At 42.2% G+C, this 18305-nt stretch overlaps 1 protein-coding gene across 1 annotated transcript in view; it reads left to right on the top strand.

Annotated features, from left to right (window-relative positions):
* Window positions 1–1015: 1015 nt before the first annotated feature.
* The window catches only part of LOC134568892 (protein shisa-9-like), an 81802-nt gene continuing 64512 nt past the window's right edge, over window positions 1016–18305 (top strand). The window contains exon 1 of the mRNA XM_063427593.1: window positions 1016–2134. Within this exon, the coding sequence (XP_063283663.1) occupies window positions 1623–2134 (512 nt within the window). The 5' untranslated portion in view covers window positions 1016–1622. The remainder of the gene's footprint in view (window positions 2135–18305) is intronic.

The following is an 18305-nucleotide window of genomic DNA, read 5'->3' on the forward strand; positions in this document are numbered from 1 at the left end:
TGCTCAGCTGCACAAAAATATAATCTGCCAAATGAAGCCAGTACTCAAGGACTTGTAAAAAACGAAAAGGGTTTTAATCCATAGAACTTGTCAACGTTTCAGTTTACATCAGCAAACTTTCATCAGGACATATGCCCAAGTCCGATGAGGTAATGAAACACAAAACAAAAGAAAGCAACATATAGCAAAGGGACTTTTGCACTGTCAGGAGAGAAATAGCCATGTAAAAAAAGAAAAACAACATGCAGTGATTATGTCAAGGACAAATAAACCCTAGGGCTAGGAGTCAGTAGTGAAGCAGGGATGTAAAGCGAAATCATGCACAGCTTTTTCCAAACAGACATGGCATTGTATTAATTAACAGATTTCATTAAATTGCTAGAAATGTGTATGAATTACAAATAGTGTACAAGGTTAAAGTTGGGGGGGGGGGAGGGGGGGGGAAGCAATTTTTTTTAAACATCATCAATTGTTTCATTTGTATATTTTTCTCTTTTTTTTTTAAATCATAATTTCTTGTTATGAAATACTTTGTCACTACATACCAATGCTATTATACATAAAGTTGTTATTTATATTATATTTTGCAAGTCTAGAGACGCACTCATGGGTTTATTTACTAAACTTCGACTTGTAGAGAATAGGAATTGGAATGACATAACTGGGGCTTAAATAGCTGATTTGTAATAAGATTTTTTCACAAATAGGCTGCTTTAGCCAATTTTGAAATAAAACTTAATTAAAAATAAAATGTATTTTAAAAAAATATTACATATATATATATAATATATTATTATTATTATTATTCAGTAATTATTAGTTGAAATGTAAAAATGTGCTGCATTTTCACCTAATTCTTAGCTCTTTGCATTTACATAAGCATGAGTTTATAAAGTACTGAATCTGTGTATATATGAGAATGTATCATCGATAAAGTCTGCACTACTGCTGGTTCTGTGCTGTGTCCTTGATCTAATTCGTCCACGGCTTAATTTCCCAGCTCTGATTTCTGGCTGTTGTCCACAGTCCACCAGACCAAGCCATAGTGAAGAGACCGTTTAGAGAGCCACCAAGAGCAATCCAGGAGCTCATTTTTAACTTTATATCTCCTTTGTATCCCCCAATACACTTTGCTCATTAGTAGCATTCTGACCTCTGCAGAGATGTCATTAAAAAGGATGAAATGAACAGTGTGCTGGAAGAATCGAAAATAGTTATTACAGCCTTAAAGAAGACAGACACATTTTTAGAACACAGGAGAAAGACGTAAACCATGACATTGCTGGACTAAGGAAAACCTGATACATAATTGTCACAAATTGTGATCAGTGATACACCAGATCAACCCTTGTAAAGATGGAAGAACAGAAAGAAAGGATGATATAGATTTACTAAAAATAAATCTAACACAGGGCTTCACTTTTGCATTTTTGCATACTGAAGGGCAAGGCGGACCCCACCACCCCCACCATTTTTTTTTTATTTCGCCAATGAATTGTAACAGGAATGAGGGAAAAGTGTCACGGTTTGTGTTGTTGTTTTTTTTAGCATGACAAGGTTGCAATAAGAAGGATTGTGTTATTCACAAAGGTGTGTGGAAGTATTCTAGGAAGACACTTGGGATGGAGTGTTATGTTTGTCTTGCAATTTGCTGCCTTGTTTTGTTTGACCTGTTGTCTGTGAGAGCCAGAGCTCCTAGCACAAAGTCTGGTCTGGACGAAGAAGGGCTTCGTGGGACCACCAAAAGTCTCCTAACAACAGAAACACAGAAAGCTCTAGCAGATCGTTGCAGAGGGTACTACGATGTAATGGGTCAATGGGACCCCCCATTTAATTGCAATGCCAGTAGCTACTTATACTGTTGTGGCACATGTGGATATCGTTTTTGTTGTCAGTTCAAGCATGGAAGATTAGACCAGAATACATGTTCTAACTATGATACTCCAAATTGGGCCAACACGGGAAAAAACCCTTCTCGGGGAGAAGACTCAGTCGATGATCCAAGCAAGGACAAGACTAACATGATCGTGTACATCATCTGTGGAGTAGTGGCCTTCATGGTTCTAGTAGGAATCTTCACTAAACTCGCTGTGGAAAAAACCCAGAGTTCTCCAAATGAGCTAAATATGTCAAGGTGAGATATGCAATATGTAAAGCTCTAGATTTGGTTCCGCGAGAATTTGTCTAAAGAAATGTCAGCAAGAACTACTGTGAAATACACTTCTGAGGGAAGAAAGATGTAGGGAATACGATGGTGAGTTATTGGAGAATTGGGAGAATAGGATTTAACCCATTAAGGACCAAACTTCTGGAATAAAAGGGAATCATGACATGTCACACATGTCATGTGTCCTTAAGGGGTTAAAGTAAAGAGTTTTCTGAAAGCACAGGGGAATTCTACTGAGAACGGTCATGGAGATTGAAAATATTCAAACAAATTAGCCAGACAAACAGTTGTACCTTTAAAAGCACACATAATGAATTAGAATGGACCCAGAATTGATAGTTTGTAACATATGGAAAACCAGATAACAAAGTATGTGAACAAAGAGCCTTATTGCACGTTCCTAATACAGTTATAGTAAGGCAAAGTTCTAAATATACTAATGAATGTATAAATGTATGCCGTTTGTCACATTTTAGTCTTAACATATATAAAGGCAGGATATTTCCTGGTAAAGCATGCAGTGTGCTATATTTAGAGTTACATTTAAATGGGTAGGAATATCCGGGTAAAACATATTTACTCTTACAGATTCCATTCCTATTGGTGTTTCTTTCTCAACTTTTTGCACTGTTATACTGTTTGTTATGTTATGTTTTCTAGTTTAACTCAAACTCTTCGAAATCTACAATTATTTTTTTTTAAAATAATGCATTGTATTTATTTACATAAATGTAATACATGTTGACAAACCTGAATTGAAATAATATCCATTTTAATTTTAAGTGCAATGACAATGATTAGCTAAAGTTTTCAGTGCTATTAAAAAAAAATAAAAAAGATATGGTGCAATTTGATTTATGGGTAGATAATGCCAGGCACACAAGTGCACCTGGCTCTAGAGGGGGCCTTCTGATGCAAGGAAGGCTAGCAGTTGCCACGGGGCCCTTGCTGGCAGAGCTAGCACTGCCAGCACTTACTGCTGTGAAATATATTGAGATAGGGCTGCAACCTGTAAGGACACTTGTTGGGAGTGAGACAGCCTCACCAATGCCCGGGGGGAGACAAGTGTGAGCTGGACTCAGAGACGATGAGTGTAAGCATATATATCTGTACATGTGTGAAAGTGTTTAAGGACGTGCCAGTCTGTGTGTCGTGTATGTGTGTCAGTGTTTAGCTGTAAATGTGTCAGTGTTTGAGGAACACCCCTGCACACAAATACACCACTGGTTTGTATGCCAACTCCACACACTAATACACCCCTATTTTTTAAACACTAATGCTATACACACCATTGCATTCAAATGCAAACACAACACATAAATTAAACCCACCTCATCATTCAAACATTGACACTACACACAAACACCACCACTGCATTCAAACACCAACAATGTACACAACAATAGCCCAGCATTCAAACACCAACACTACACACCTCTGCATTCAAACGATAACAGAGTACGCACACACACCTTGCTTGCAAGCCCTAAAACTGTTAAAACACAGTTAAACACTATCCGCAAACATCAGCATTATGCACAAATACACAAACATTCATGCACATACTCTATACCAAAGCACACCTATATTCACACGCATTAACTGTTCATGACTATAACCCTGCAAGGATTGTAGAACTTGTAAAAGTATTGTGCGAGTTGTACAGCAGTTGTTTATCTACCATTTTGTCCACCCGTGCCCATAGGCGTGCGCAGCCTTATTGCATTAGGGTGTGCCCCCTAAAGCACAAACACACGCTGCATGTGTATGTGTGTGTGCTGCTGGTGCGCTGTGTGTGTGTGAGGGTGCTGTTAGTGTGATGTGTGTGTCAGGGTGTTCGTAGTGTGCTATGTGGGTGAGGGTGCGGTTTGTGTGTGAGGGTGCTGGTAGTGTGCTGTGTGTGAGGGTATTTGTGTATGTGTGTTAGGGTCCTGTTAGTGTGCTGTGTGTGTGAGGGTGCTGTTTGTGTGATATGTGTGTGTGAGGGTGCTGTTTGTGTCATGTATTTGTGAGGGTGCTGTTATTGTGCTGTGTGTGAGTGTGCTGTTTGTGTGAGGGTGCTGTGTGTGTTTGTGAGGGTGCTGTTTGTGTGCTGTGTGTGTGGGTGCTGTGTATGTGAGGGTGCCGTGTGTGCAGGCTGTTTGAGTTAGGGTGCTGTATGTGTGTAGGTGCTGTGTGTGTGTGTGTGTGTGTGTGTGCGCTGTATGTTTGGAGGGATTGTGAAGGTAAGGGCAGATTAGTAAATAACCCCCCTCCCTTCTTACCTTATGTAGGCAGGGGGGATCCTTGCTGTCCAAGGGAGAGTGAACTCTAGCCTGCGGGGCTAGAGTTCACTCTCGCGATATCTGAGCATTGTCGCGGCAACGCTCAGATCTCGCGAGAAGAACCTGGCGGAGCTTCTGTCTAGAGCTCCCCGTGTCCTCTCCTGCCTCCCTCCATGCTGCTGTGGGCTGGTGAGGTAGATCTTTGATCTCCCCACCGGCCCATGGAGGCTAAGAGCAGAGCCGGCACTCAGATAGCGTCAACTCTGCATGAGCCGACAGGGGAGATCCGGAGATCTCCCCTGCCGGCAGGGGTCAAGTCCTGGGGACTAAAGTGTGGGATCTCTCCCAGGATTCCCACCCCCCCCAAAAAAAATATACACTCGTGTGTGTGTGTGTATATATATAAATATATACATATATATATATATACACGCGTACACACACATGCACACACACATACACATACATTCACAGACACACATACACACACACTTACAGACACATAAACTCAGACACACACATACATTCACAGACACACATACACATACATTCACAGACACAAACACACACTTACAGATGCACACATATACACACACTTACAGACACATACACATTCACAGACACACATACACACACACACACTTACAGGCACACAGACACACACACTTACAGACACATACACATTCACAGACACACACTTACAGGCACACAGACACACACACACACACACTTACAGACACATACACTCAGACACACAGACACACACACACTTACAGACATACACTCAGACACACAGACACACACACACTTACAGACAATCACACATACATACATTCACAGACACTCACACACATTGACAATTTTTTTTTTTTTTTAATTAAAAATTGTCCACCCAGCCTCCCTACCTGGAGAGCTGGCGTGGACTTGTCCCTGGGGTCCAGTGGGTCGGGCAGCTCTCTCGATACAACAAGCGGCGAGGGAGCTGTGTGCTCTCTGCTCCCTCTCACCGCGCGGGCTGTCTGCTGTAGCTGGGAGCCGGAATATGACGTCATATTCCAGCTCCCGTTATCAGCAAGCGGCGCGCGGCGAAAGGGAGCAGAGAGCACACAGCTCCCTCGCCGCTTGTTGTATGGAGAGAGCCGCCCGATGGGGGGGGGGGGGGTGTCCATCACCTCTTACTCCCCCCCCATGACAGGGGGAGGAGGAGGGGGGCATTTGGGGGCGGCAGAGTACCTGCAGGAACAGTGTTCCTGCAGGACTCACAGGCGTGCCGCGGGGATTAGGGTGTGCCCAGGCACACCCGGCACACCCCGTGCGCACGCCTATGCCCGTGCCCTACATGGGGGTCCATTTTTTTTTTTACAATAGTTCTGTCACTATTTAAGGTTATTATTAGGAAACAACAGCATTAGTGTTTTGGATGTACTTACCCCAAGTGACCATTTTTAGTATCTATGGCAGCAAAGGCCTTTGGCCTGATTTTTACATCCTCTCATCCTTGGTCATTTGACATTTTATATGATATAAACAGGATGTTAACTAATATGTTTTCCCTGATCTCAGTTTTGAATTGGGTTTTAAGTATCCAAGAAGATTGTTTCAGAAAATAGGATGCACAAAATAATTTAAATTTAACTTTTACCCCTTAGTGACCGGACCGCTTTTCAATTTTCTTACCGTTTGGGACCAGGGCTGTTTTTAAATTTCTGCTGTGTTTGTGTTTAGCTGTAATTTTCTTCTTATTCATTTAGTGTACCCACACATATTATATACCGTTTTTCTCGACACGGGGAGCGATCACCCGGCGGCCCAGCAGTGAAAAGAAGGGGGGTATTGCAGGATGCTCCCCAGTGCACTAATTCGCCGCAGACATACAGGGTACGTTAATGGTCGTTAACAACCGTTTTTTGTTTGATGTACCCTGTATGTCCGCGGTCATTATGGGGTTAAGTATTTAGATATATATATATATATATATATATATATAAATTAGCAAATTGCTATTTAATTTTAGTAATTTAGTCAAGCCATTTTAGTTTGAGTTGTATTTTAGTCATGTGAATTCTTTTAGTTGACAAAATCTCCAGTTTTAGTCGACTAAAACTTGAGGTTTAGTTAAAGCCTCTATCTGACTTTTTGCCTCTTCCCCAGGCCCTCTGTGTCTCTTTATGTCCTCCCTAGCCTTCTAAGTGTCTCTCTCCCCAGTCCTGGTCTGTCTCTTTTGCCCCCTCCACAGCCCCTCTGTGCAGTGTTAATTTTGACGTCAAATTTCAATTTAGTTTTAGTCATAGTCTTTTGACTAAAATGCCATTTTAGTTTTAGTCGTTTTTAGTCATCTGAATTGTTTTAGTTTTAGTCAACTAAATTTCAAACATTTTAGTCAACTAAAATTTGACTAAAATTGTTAGTCGACAAAATTAACTCTGTAATGTATATCAATCTTTTAAAACAAATATCAATACATTTATAATTTGATTCAAGAGGCCCACTCTGGATCTAATCCAGAACTTGGTGTATCAAAATGAAAAGAATATTAGAATTGGTACATATTAGGTCAGTTGTGATTGGTGTTGGGCTTTGCCAGCTGCCCAGCACTGATTACACTGTGATCGCCTTGGAAAGCATTCTTGATTCAGTAATGCAGGAAAATGATCCTGTAATAATGAAAACAGCCAATAGATGGCGGCAACATACCACTATCTGCTGTTTTAACTAGGAATCCCATCTGCTGATATCAGTACTGATTATACCAGGGGGTTCCTTGGGATTAGGTGTAGGGTTCGTGTTACAGTAGGGTTAGTGTTAGGGTAAGGTAAGAGTATCGCTTGGTTTAGGTTAATTCTGTCTTTGGGTTAGGGATAGTGTAGGGTTAGGGTTAAAGGTAAGGTTAGGGTAGTTATATGGTTAGTGTTAGTGTAAGCATAGAGTAAGAGGTATGGTTGGCAAGGGGGGTTGGTTTTGGGTTTGTATTAACTACCAAAACGTTATTTAGATCCTAGGAATATTAAGCATTTTCAACAATCAGGACTGTTATGTAAATCTATTTTGAGTTCTTTTTATTTAGTTGCACTGGGTGTGTAAAAGTATAAGCAAAAATTGGAAACATTTGTTTTTAAATTACTGTGGAGCAAATAATGCAAAATCAAAGTTTTGTTTTGATTCAGAATTTGGACAAAATTTGGTGAGGGAATACTTGAATTCTGTAGTTTCAGAAGGCAACACGAGGACAACATGTTGCCATATATGACTCGAATGCAAACATGTTCAGTTCCCAGCCACAAATAACATTAGGTGCAAATTGAAAATTGGTTATAGGAGTAAAATCTAAACAAAATGTTTTATTTTTACATTATCTAGTAAAATTCTAGATGGCTTTCATTTTGAATGGGAGATCAAGTAACCAGGGGTTGTCATGCTGTTGCATGGGCTAGTGGGGAGATCTCATCATTGGCCCTCTCAATTGCAAACTCTTATAGAGGTGCAGGTTTGCACACCCACTGAGTGCAGGTCACTGTCAATGCTCCTCTGTGGTCACAGGCCAGTATTGAGCATTCACAGTGGTTTGTAATCACTCAGAGTGGCAGTCCAACAGCACATCTTACTGGACTAACAATGAGCAACTTTACAGCCCCACTGGACCACCATGGAATATTGCCCCATACAAAAAGCAACAATAAAAACAAATGTAGTTGCATACATTTTACATTAGGTGGGGAGGCTGGACACAGCAACAAGGCTTTCCCCACGAACAGTCACCAACCAATGTAACCCTCCCACATTCACCTTCTACATTTACACCCTCCCACAGTCACCCTCCAGAGTTACCCCTTCACAGTCACGCTTTCACAATCTGTTACTGTCAACCTCCAGCGTCACTCTATGTCATAGTCACTCTGTCATAGTCACTCTGTCAGATTTACTTTATTATAGTCACCTTGTCATAATCAACTTCCACAATCATCTCCCTCAAAGACAGTCACTCTCATACACACAGTTATCCCCCACAATGTCACAAACAACACACAGTCTGACACAATGCATAAATAAGCCATATGTAAGCTTCCAGACACACACAAATACATATGTACGCTTCCCGACACACACACACACACACCCATACACAGAGATACACATGCTTAGAAACACAGCAATACTAGTTCACAATCACACACTGATATACTTAACAGACACACTCATGGTTACACATACATACAGATATACACTGATGGTCACACAAACTCTCTCAGCAAACAGAACAGGACTGCACACGTCCACTAAAACAACAGACCTAAGGTGCACATTCGAAACAGAGCTGCAACACTTTCAGTAATCCAAACAAAGAAGTGGCTTGGGCACACAAAAAATGTATTTGACCATACTTTAATGCTTACCGTGATGAGAATATTTCGGCTCTGCTATAGACATTTTGTCAAGCCTAACATCCATTTTACAATGCATATATTTATAGTACTCCAAACAAACAGTTAAAGGGACACTCCACTGCTCAAATACAAAATACATAAAAATCACTGTTTAGTAGATATACCCCAAATGAAAACTTGCATGCATTTAATTATGTATTTTTTCATTGGAGTTATAACTAAAAACAGTTTGCAAAAATGGCAGATCTCTTGTCTGCTGCCTTTGCAAGCCCTCCTCTTCTAATCCCACCCAGACTTTATGTCGCTGTCCAATCACAGACTTCCCAATGCAAGCCAAGCAGGTGTAATCAGTAAAATTTATAAAAGTGTAAATTTATTTTGAAATCTGCACTATTCCCAAAATGAAAAAAAGGACACACTCTTTAAACATAAAGCTTTTCAGCAAGCCAAAGTGCTTTAGGGGTCTGGAGTGTAGAACATAAAAATGACATGAGCAGTGGCGTACACACAAACCATGGGGCCCCGGTGCGAAAACTGATCCGGGGGGCCCCCCCTCTCCCCCCGCGCGAGCGCTTACTCTGTGCAGGCTGGGGCCGCAACACATGGCGGCGGGCACCTGGTCGCAGGGCTGCGACCCGTGCGACCGCGGTATGTATGCCAGTGCATGCATAAACACATACACTTAAAGGACCACTACAGACACCCAGATCACATCAGCTCAATGAAGTGGTCTGGGTGCCAGGTCTCTCTAGTTTTAACCCTGCAGCTGAAAACATAGCAGTTTTCAGAGAAACTGCTATGTTTCACTGAGGGTTAATCCAGCCTCTAGTGGCTGTCTCATTGACAGCCGCTAGAGGATTTTCTGCGATTCTCACTGTGAAAATCACAGTGAGAAGACGCTGAACGTCCATAGGAAAGCATTGAGTAATGCTTTCCTATGGGCGGTTAGAATGCGTGCGTGGCTCTTGCCACGCATGTGCATTCGGAGCTGAGAGGCGGATGGGGACGGAGAGATCCCCAGTGTTAAGGGAGTCCGGCGCTGGAGAAAGGTAAGTGCTTAAGGCACACACACACACACTCTCATGAAAAGACGCACACATTTACTGACAGACAGACGCACAAACATACTCAGTAACAGACACACACACTAACACACACACTCTAACACTAACACACACACTAACACACACTCTAACAATAACACTAACACACTCACTAACACACACACACTCACTAACACTAACACACACACTCACTAACACTAACACACACACTCTAACACTAACACACACACTCACTAACACTAACACACTCACTAACACACACACTCACTAACACTAACACACACACTCACTAACACACACACTCACTAACACACACACTCTAACACTAACACACACACTCTAACACTAACACACACACACTCACTAACACACACACTCACTAACACTAACACACTCAAACGTTGTTTTTTTTTTTAAATCCCCCCAGCCTCCTTACCTGTGGGAGAGCTGGGGGGATTCCCTGGGGTCCAGTGGTGTTGCTGGCCCTGCTGTCACCCGGCTGGCTGGTGGGCGCGCGAGGGAGCACTGTCCCCTGGGTGCTCCCTCTTCAGCTCCCTCGCGCGCCGCGTACTGATGCCGGAGCCGGAAGATGACGTCATCTTCCGGTTCCGGTTTCAGTGCGGTGCGCGAGGGAGCTGAAGAGGGAGCACCCAGGGGACAGTGCTCCCTCGCGCGCCCACCAGCCAGACGGGTGACAGCAGGGCCAGCCTCGGGGGGCCCGGAGGTGGCCGGCTCCTGGGCCCCCCAGCAGAAGAGGCTGGCCCTGTGGGTACATACCTGGGTCGCAGGGCAGCCGGGCCCCCTGGTGGGCCGGGCCCGGTCGCAGCCGCGACCCCTGCGACCCTGGTATGTACGCCACTGTACATGAGATTATAAAAAAGTTTCCTTTTAGATGAAACTGTCACTCTTGAACCCAAGAAAATGTCTGATGTTCATAACATTTCTTTTCTCTTCCAAATGTCCAGATGTGTTTCTGTGGCAACAAAGCCACATAATACTACTTGTTAATAAATGTCACACATGGAAAAAAGGTCCCCCAATATAAAATAAAAAGTATAAGCAGTTATGTAACTATAATGTCAAGAGAAGCACATGTGCTTGCATAAAAAAAACAAAAAAAAAAACAATAGTAACATGATTACATAGAAGATATACCAAAAATACATAGTACATATTATGGCTTATTAAAATAGCTTATTAAAATAGCTCTAAAAGAAACAGTTTTACAAAAGGGAAATACTGTGTTACAAAACAGCAAAAATGAGATAGTGATGGCTCTGATTCAGAGGTCAGAAAAAGTGGCCAATGAATCAGTGCCAGAAAGCCCTCAATATTACTCTCCCAAAATAGGGAATAACCCTCAGATAATTGTAAGAGAAAAGGAGAGAGAAAGGGCTAGAGGAAGCCCATGTGGAGAGTAATAAGGGAAAGGGGGTCCCTACCTTTTAATAATCCTAAGGGAAAACACAAGTAAATAAAATAGATAGGCAGGAGGGTAGTAATAGACCAATCCTAGGGGAATTGCGCAAAAGCAGCTGCTCACTAAAAAAAGAAAGCAAGCTGATCGCTGTCCTAATTTAAAGTAATCCCCCCACACAGATAAAAAGTCTCCCAGTAAGGTGGTACATAGTAGTAGAGAGGACCTGAAAGGGTAGGGCTTGAAAAAAGCAGTCTTTTAAGAGAGACCCTACTAAACCCCAAATTGCTAAGCCCAAAACAGAGACTCCTGTAGTGGGTAGACTGTCCCTAAGTACCTCAGCACAGTGGATGATCCACTAGTGCCTACCAGAGTCCAAGTCCCTGCCTGTCTAAATAACTTAAGTTAATCAAAAATAAATTAATTCATAAGTGCTACCTATAAAGTGCAAAATAAATAAATAAATAAAGAGGCTAGCTCGACGCGCGTTTCGGCGTTTCAGCACGCCGTCGTCAGGAGCAATGAGCTTGTAATGGTCCTTGTAGCCGTTTAAATACCTTTACATATCACGATAATTAATGCCGGCTTTGTGCGGTCACGTGTGTAGTCACGTGAGTCATCCGTCACTCACTGGGTTCCGCCTCCCCGCTGGTCGCGTCATATGACGTGGACCGGGAGGTAGTGCCAGGGGTGGGGAGTGTGTGTGTAGAGTGTCTCTAGCCGCGCCCCTTGTCAGTCGCGTCACTAATACGCGGTATCTGACGTGGGCGGAGAGGCGTGTCCACACACAGTTGCGGAATAGTATCCGCCCCCATGAGAAAGAAAACGAACACGGTCTATGGTGATAACAGAAAAAGACCTATGATTAATGTATAATGCCCCAGTATCATAAGGGGACATAGTCATCAGTATTAATAGGTCTGCTTATGGTACCAATTAGTATGATGGAGGCATGATCATGCATCCCATATATGACAAGGAAACAGGACTTGGTCCATAATGATGGCAGAAAAGAAACCCATGATTACTGTATACTGCCCCGGTGTCATTAAGGGACATAGTCATCAGTATTAATAGGTGTGCTTATTGTGCCGGTTGGTCTAAAGGATGCACGATCAGGCATCCCATATATGACAAAGGAAACAGGACTTGGTCCTTAGTGATGGCAGAAGGAAAGCTATAATTAATGTATACTGCCCCAGTTAGGGGACATGTTCATCAATATTAATAGGTGTACTTGTGGTACCAGTTCATGCAGCCCATATGTAAAAAGAAAAACAGGACTTGGTCCACAATGATGGCAGGAAGAAACCTATAGTTAATGTATAATGCCCCAGTGTCATTAAGGGACATGGTCATCAGTATTGATAGGTATACTCATGGTGCCAGTTAGTCTGAAGGATACAAGATCATGCAGCCCCTATATGGAACTATGATAGTGTCATGTTAGTCGCATGATACCTAATTTAAAGGTGTAGACTTGCGAGAGGACATTACAAAACATAAGATAAATATATACATATAAATATAAATGCAAAAAGTAGTGTATTTACAGTGTAATGTATTCAAATTACAGGACTAGTGAGGACGTCCCTATAATTTATTGACATCCTGAGTGAGAGAGTGCAGAAAAGTTAAGCACTTTTTAAAGAAAGGCTGAAAAGGAGAAGCCCTCATTTAGGCCTGCAGGAGATAAGGTTTTGAGTTTGTAAATCCAATATGATTCACGTTGTCTCAATTTTCTATCCCAATCTCCCCTCCGTATGGTTTGTGGGATATATTCTATCCCTATGAATTTCAGTTTATCAGCGGAATTTTGATGATGAATTTTGAGATGGCGCGAGATTGGAGTCTCTAAAGGTCTTCTGACCGAGTTGACGTGTTCTCTTATTCTTAGTTTAAAAGGTCTGAAGGTTTTGCCAACATATTTTTGGCCACATGAACAGGTGAGTAGGTATATTACGCCCTCTGTCCTATAATTAAAGAAGGAGCGTATCGGGAAAGATTCCCTTTTCTCACTGTCAGTGAATTCCTTCGTTTTTTGGTCTATGAACTCGCATGCGCTACAGTGTCCACACTTATATGTTCCCTTTGGTAAATAATCTTTGCCTCCTCTTTTTAGGGGGGCTAGATGACTGTGTACCAAAGTGTCCCGTAGGTTCTTTCCTCTCCGTGCTGTCACGGAAGGGAATGTAGTGACTACTTGTTTAACATCTGGGTCCGATGTCAGGATCGGCCAGTAGCGTTTAAGGGTTCCCATCATGCAGTCCCAACCTGCATCAAAAGTGGCGATACACCGAATTAATTTCTCATCTTGTTTCTGTGTTGTGTCATCGGTAAGGAGACATTCATGTTCGGTACTCATTGCTCTGGTGTAGGCTCTCCGTAGAGTTACAAAACATATTGTAGATATTATTGCTCATTAATGAAGTACACCTTTATCTAATGAGAATTATAGAATTATAAGGATAAAATCATCCTGAATTAAAGTGACATATGAGTGATGGAGCTAAATTAAATAATTGTGATAAAAAACAATAATAAAAAGTGCCATAGTGCTAAAAGGATAACATTCAAAATATGAAAGTGATACATTTTACAAAGATAGAATATACTATAAAGAAAAACACTTAAAATCAATAAAATCCTAATCGGGAATGCCATCAGCAGGTTGCAGGCAATTCACCCATAAAGGGCCTGGCAAATATATATATATATATATATATATATATATATATATATATATATATATATATATATATAAAAGTATATGTAGTGTAGATTGGATAAGCCGTATTAGGCCATCAGACAAGATGCCAAAATACCAGAGTATTGCATTATGCAATGATACCTTTTCTATTGGACTAATATAATACTTAAAAGACAAGCTTTCTCAATCTCTGAGAGAACAGCATGAGCACCTGGCAGAGTGTCAAATGGAGTCACTGGACTACCAGGAATGCTGTGTCATCCCTCCCTATAAAGATGTAAGAGGGTATATTATAGTTATTTTAATAATATACAACAACAAAAAATACCATTATGAATAAACTGCTTCTCTCAGCCACCCTGCCTCCATAACACATACCCTATCTCACACCACAAATAAATACACACACACACACACACACACACACACACACACACACACTGCACACTGTATATACACACACTGCATACACCACACACTGCATCCACTGTATAGACACACTACAACTACCTCACACACACTGCATCCACCACACACACTGCATCCATTATCCATATAGTATATACACGCACTACATACACCACACATACTGTATCCGGTATACAAACACACACACAGCCAGAGGCGTAACTAGAAACCACAAGGTCCCGGTGCGAAAATTGCCCTGGGGCCCCCCCATGTGTCACATTTACGCACCCCCCCCCCCCCCAGACCCTCCATGTGTCTAATTCACGCCCCACAGGGTAAGCGTGGCATGGTTGTGTGGGATAGGTATGACAGAATGAAGGGGTTAATGTGACAAGGTGTGTGTGTGGCAGGGTGAAAGGCAGCGAGTGTGACAGAGTGATTGAGAATGAGTTTGACAGTATTGGTCGGGTGAGTGTGACAGTGCGAGAGAAGGTGATTGTGATAGAGTAAATAAGGCAGAGCGATGGGAGATGAGTATGGCATGGTTGAGTGACAGGATTGGCGGAGTTATTGTGAGTGTGACAGGGTGAAGGGGGGGATGACAGTGTGTGTGGTCGGGTGACCGTTACACAGACACACAGGTGCATACACTGACACGCATATAAACAAACACACACTGACATACATGCAGATACACACCAAATAACAAATACAGATGCATACATGGACACACATGCTGATACACAGACACACAAACACATATGATATACATACATAAGGTGGAGCTGATACAATACAAATCTGTGGAAATAAAATACAGCAGAAGATATTGTCTGCACAATTGATTATGAAGTTGATAAAATTAGGAGTATCACTCACAAGTGGAGAGCCATTAGCATCATATGGCTCTGATGAAAAGTGTAGAAGGACACTTGAAGGAGGTCCAACTTCTATTGTCTTCCTGGGCCTCTGTGTATACATCTGGCAATCTAAGCACAGGATGCTGGAGATTTTCTTCCAAAAAGTGCTTTATTAGTGATATAAAATTGAATGAGCAAATAAAATGGGTAAAAAACCTCAAGTAGTATATGGACAATATAGTCCTAAAATGTCCCAAATAGTCCAAAACGCGTTTCACCCTTTTAATAGGGATTCCTCAGTTGGTTGTGATGCTCATCTGAGTTCCCTTCGTTTTAAATCCGCCGCCTTCCCTTTACTTTCCATTCGCCGTTTTCAGTTAATAATTTTCAGCGTGTCTCTCCCTTGGAACGCATCGTGCGTTCCAAATGTCACGTGGGCGCAATTCTGGCACGAGGGTGACGTATATGTGCTGATTTGAAAGTGTCCATGTTTATTATGGAGGGGGAAGAGATTATATATATATATATATATATATATATATATATATATATATATATATATGCGTTCCTTGTTAGTATATTGCATTCTTAGTATAAAAGGAGTTTAAAAAAGGTTTTTTTAAAAGAAGTCCAATATATAATAAATACTAGATAAAGATAAAAGAAATGAAATGATATACCTTATTTAAAACATATTACCAAGGCAGATATATAAAAAACTATTTGTGATGACACTCATACATACAGAGACATGCAAAATGGTTCAGTCACCCTCCTGTTTTTACTACATTTAGGTGCAGAAGGGTGACATCCTGGTGGCGGTTCAAGCTGATAGGAGTCAAATGTTCCCACTCCCTCTTCTCCTCCAGTGCATCTGTTCCACTTCCACATGTTGTATATGTTCTATTATTTGAAACTTAAGTTGCTAAAATGAGCTGGAATTGGTAAATCCAACAATTCTGTTCGGATTGTGGATTTATGCTTGGAAATTCTCTCCTTCATTTTTTGAGTTGCTTGTCCAACATACAGTATATAAGGTTGCAGGGGCACAAAAGTGGTATTGCATTTAAAAAAATTCTAACACAATATCTTGCCAACCATAAGGCCATCCTAGGCGGAATTTACTTGGCCATATTAACTATTCACATGTGAAGAATGAAGGGAGACCAAAATGATAACCTGCCTAGTACCTATATGATGAAGTATCATAGTATTACAAAGAAATGAAACCCGTTGTAATTAGGGATAATTTCATTTCTTGCTGGTATGTTCTTATTAGAACATAATTCTGCTCTGACCAATTTATCCTTAAGGGAATGACATTTATATCGAATAGGAGGGAAGTTTTGGATGACAGTCCAATAACATTTTCCAATGTCTCCTGATAATCTTCTGTATATCACTGTGCTGGGCCTGGACCCTCTACTCGCAATGTGTATACATATATATAGTGGCGGAACTAATGTAGAGAGGGCTCTGGTGCAATAAATATTTTTGTGCCCCCTCTAGCGCAAGGAAGGCTAAAAGTTAGTTCCTTAACTTTCCTGCAACTGGAGATCTAACATTTCCCCATTCTTGCAGGATTGCATTTATGTGCAGTGTATGTGTGTTTAAATGTAAGCATGTTTTTGCTTGGAGTATGTGTGTTTTTGAATATGGTAGTGTATTTGTATATACTGTTGCCATTTGAATAGAGTGGTGTGTGTGTGTAAGTAAGCATTTGCATGCATTTGTGCATTTGTGTGTAGTGTTTAATGTAGGTGTGCATTTGAATGCAGGGGTGTATTTGTTTATTGTATTGGTGTTTGAATGCTGGTATATATGGGCATATACACATACACTGCCATGCACACTGTCACACACAGATACAAAAATATACTGAGATCAGTACGGACAAAGAAAACTGTCCAGATAGAGTTGAAAGTTGGTAATGAGTGTGGACTTACTGGAGGGTAACAACAGGGCCAGCGCTTCCCTGTAAGGCAAACTAGGCAGCCTCCTCATCGCCCGCCCTTTTAATGCTGCAGCCGCCTGAGCGCTCTAAAGAAAGCCTCAGGTGGCTGCAGCACTGCCTCTCTCCTCACCTCCCCTTCCCTGTGCGTAGCGTCCTTCTCGGGTCCACAGTACAGGAACATCCGTTTCCTGTCCTGTTAGTCCGGCCAGGTACAGGAAACAGAAGCTCCTGTACCGCAGACCGGAGAGGAGCTCAGTCACCCACGCTACACAGAGAAGGGAAGGTGAGAAGAACACGGGGGGGTGAAAAGAACACAGAGAGGGTGGGGGAGTGAGACGAACACAGGGAGGGTGGTGGGGGGAGTGAGAAGAACACAGGGAGGGTGGTAGGGTGGAGTGAGAAGAACACAGGGAGGGTGGTAGGGGGGAGTGAGAAGAACACAGAGGTGGTGGTAGGGCGAGTGAGAGGAACACAGGGAGGGTGGTGGGGTGGAGTAAGAAGAACACCATGAGGGGGGCGTGGGGAGAAGGGGAGATGAGAACACGGGGAGGGAGGAGGTGAGAAGAACACAAGGATGAGGAGAACACAGGGAGGGGGGTGAGGAGAACACAGGTGAGAAGAGACCACTAGGGGAGGGGGGTGAGAAGAGACCGCTAGGGGAGTGTGGGGGGAGAGGAGAGACCACTAAAGGGCAGGGATGACCTCTAAGGGACGATAGGGAGAGCTCTATAGGACAGGGGGCAGGACAAGGAGCTCTTTCACACTACGCGCACACACACACACACAATGCATCCCTATATATACACAGAAACACACAATGCATCCCTACACACACAGAAACACAACACGCTTCCCTTACACACAGAGAAACACACAATGCACCCATTACATACACAAACTGCAACCCTTACACATAAAGACAATGCATCCTTTGCACACATACACAGAAACACACAATGCATCCCTTACACACACATGCAAACACACACTGCATCCCTTACATACTCAGAAACTCACCTTACATCCCTTATGCATACAAACACAGTCACACAACCAGAAACACACAATACATCCCTTAT

The sequence above is a fragment of the Pelobates fuscus genome, chromosome 7, assembly GCF_036172605.1.
Source record: "Pelobates fuscus isolate aPelFus1 chromosome 7, aPelFus1.pri, whole genome shotgun sequence".
Classification (NCBI taxonomy): Eukaryota; Metazoa; Chordata; class Amphibia; order Anura; family Pelobatidae; genus Pelobates; species Pelobates fuscus.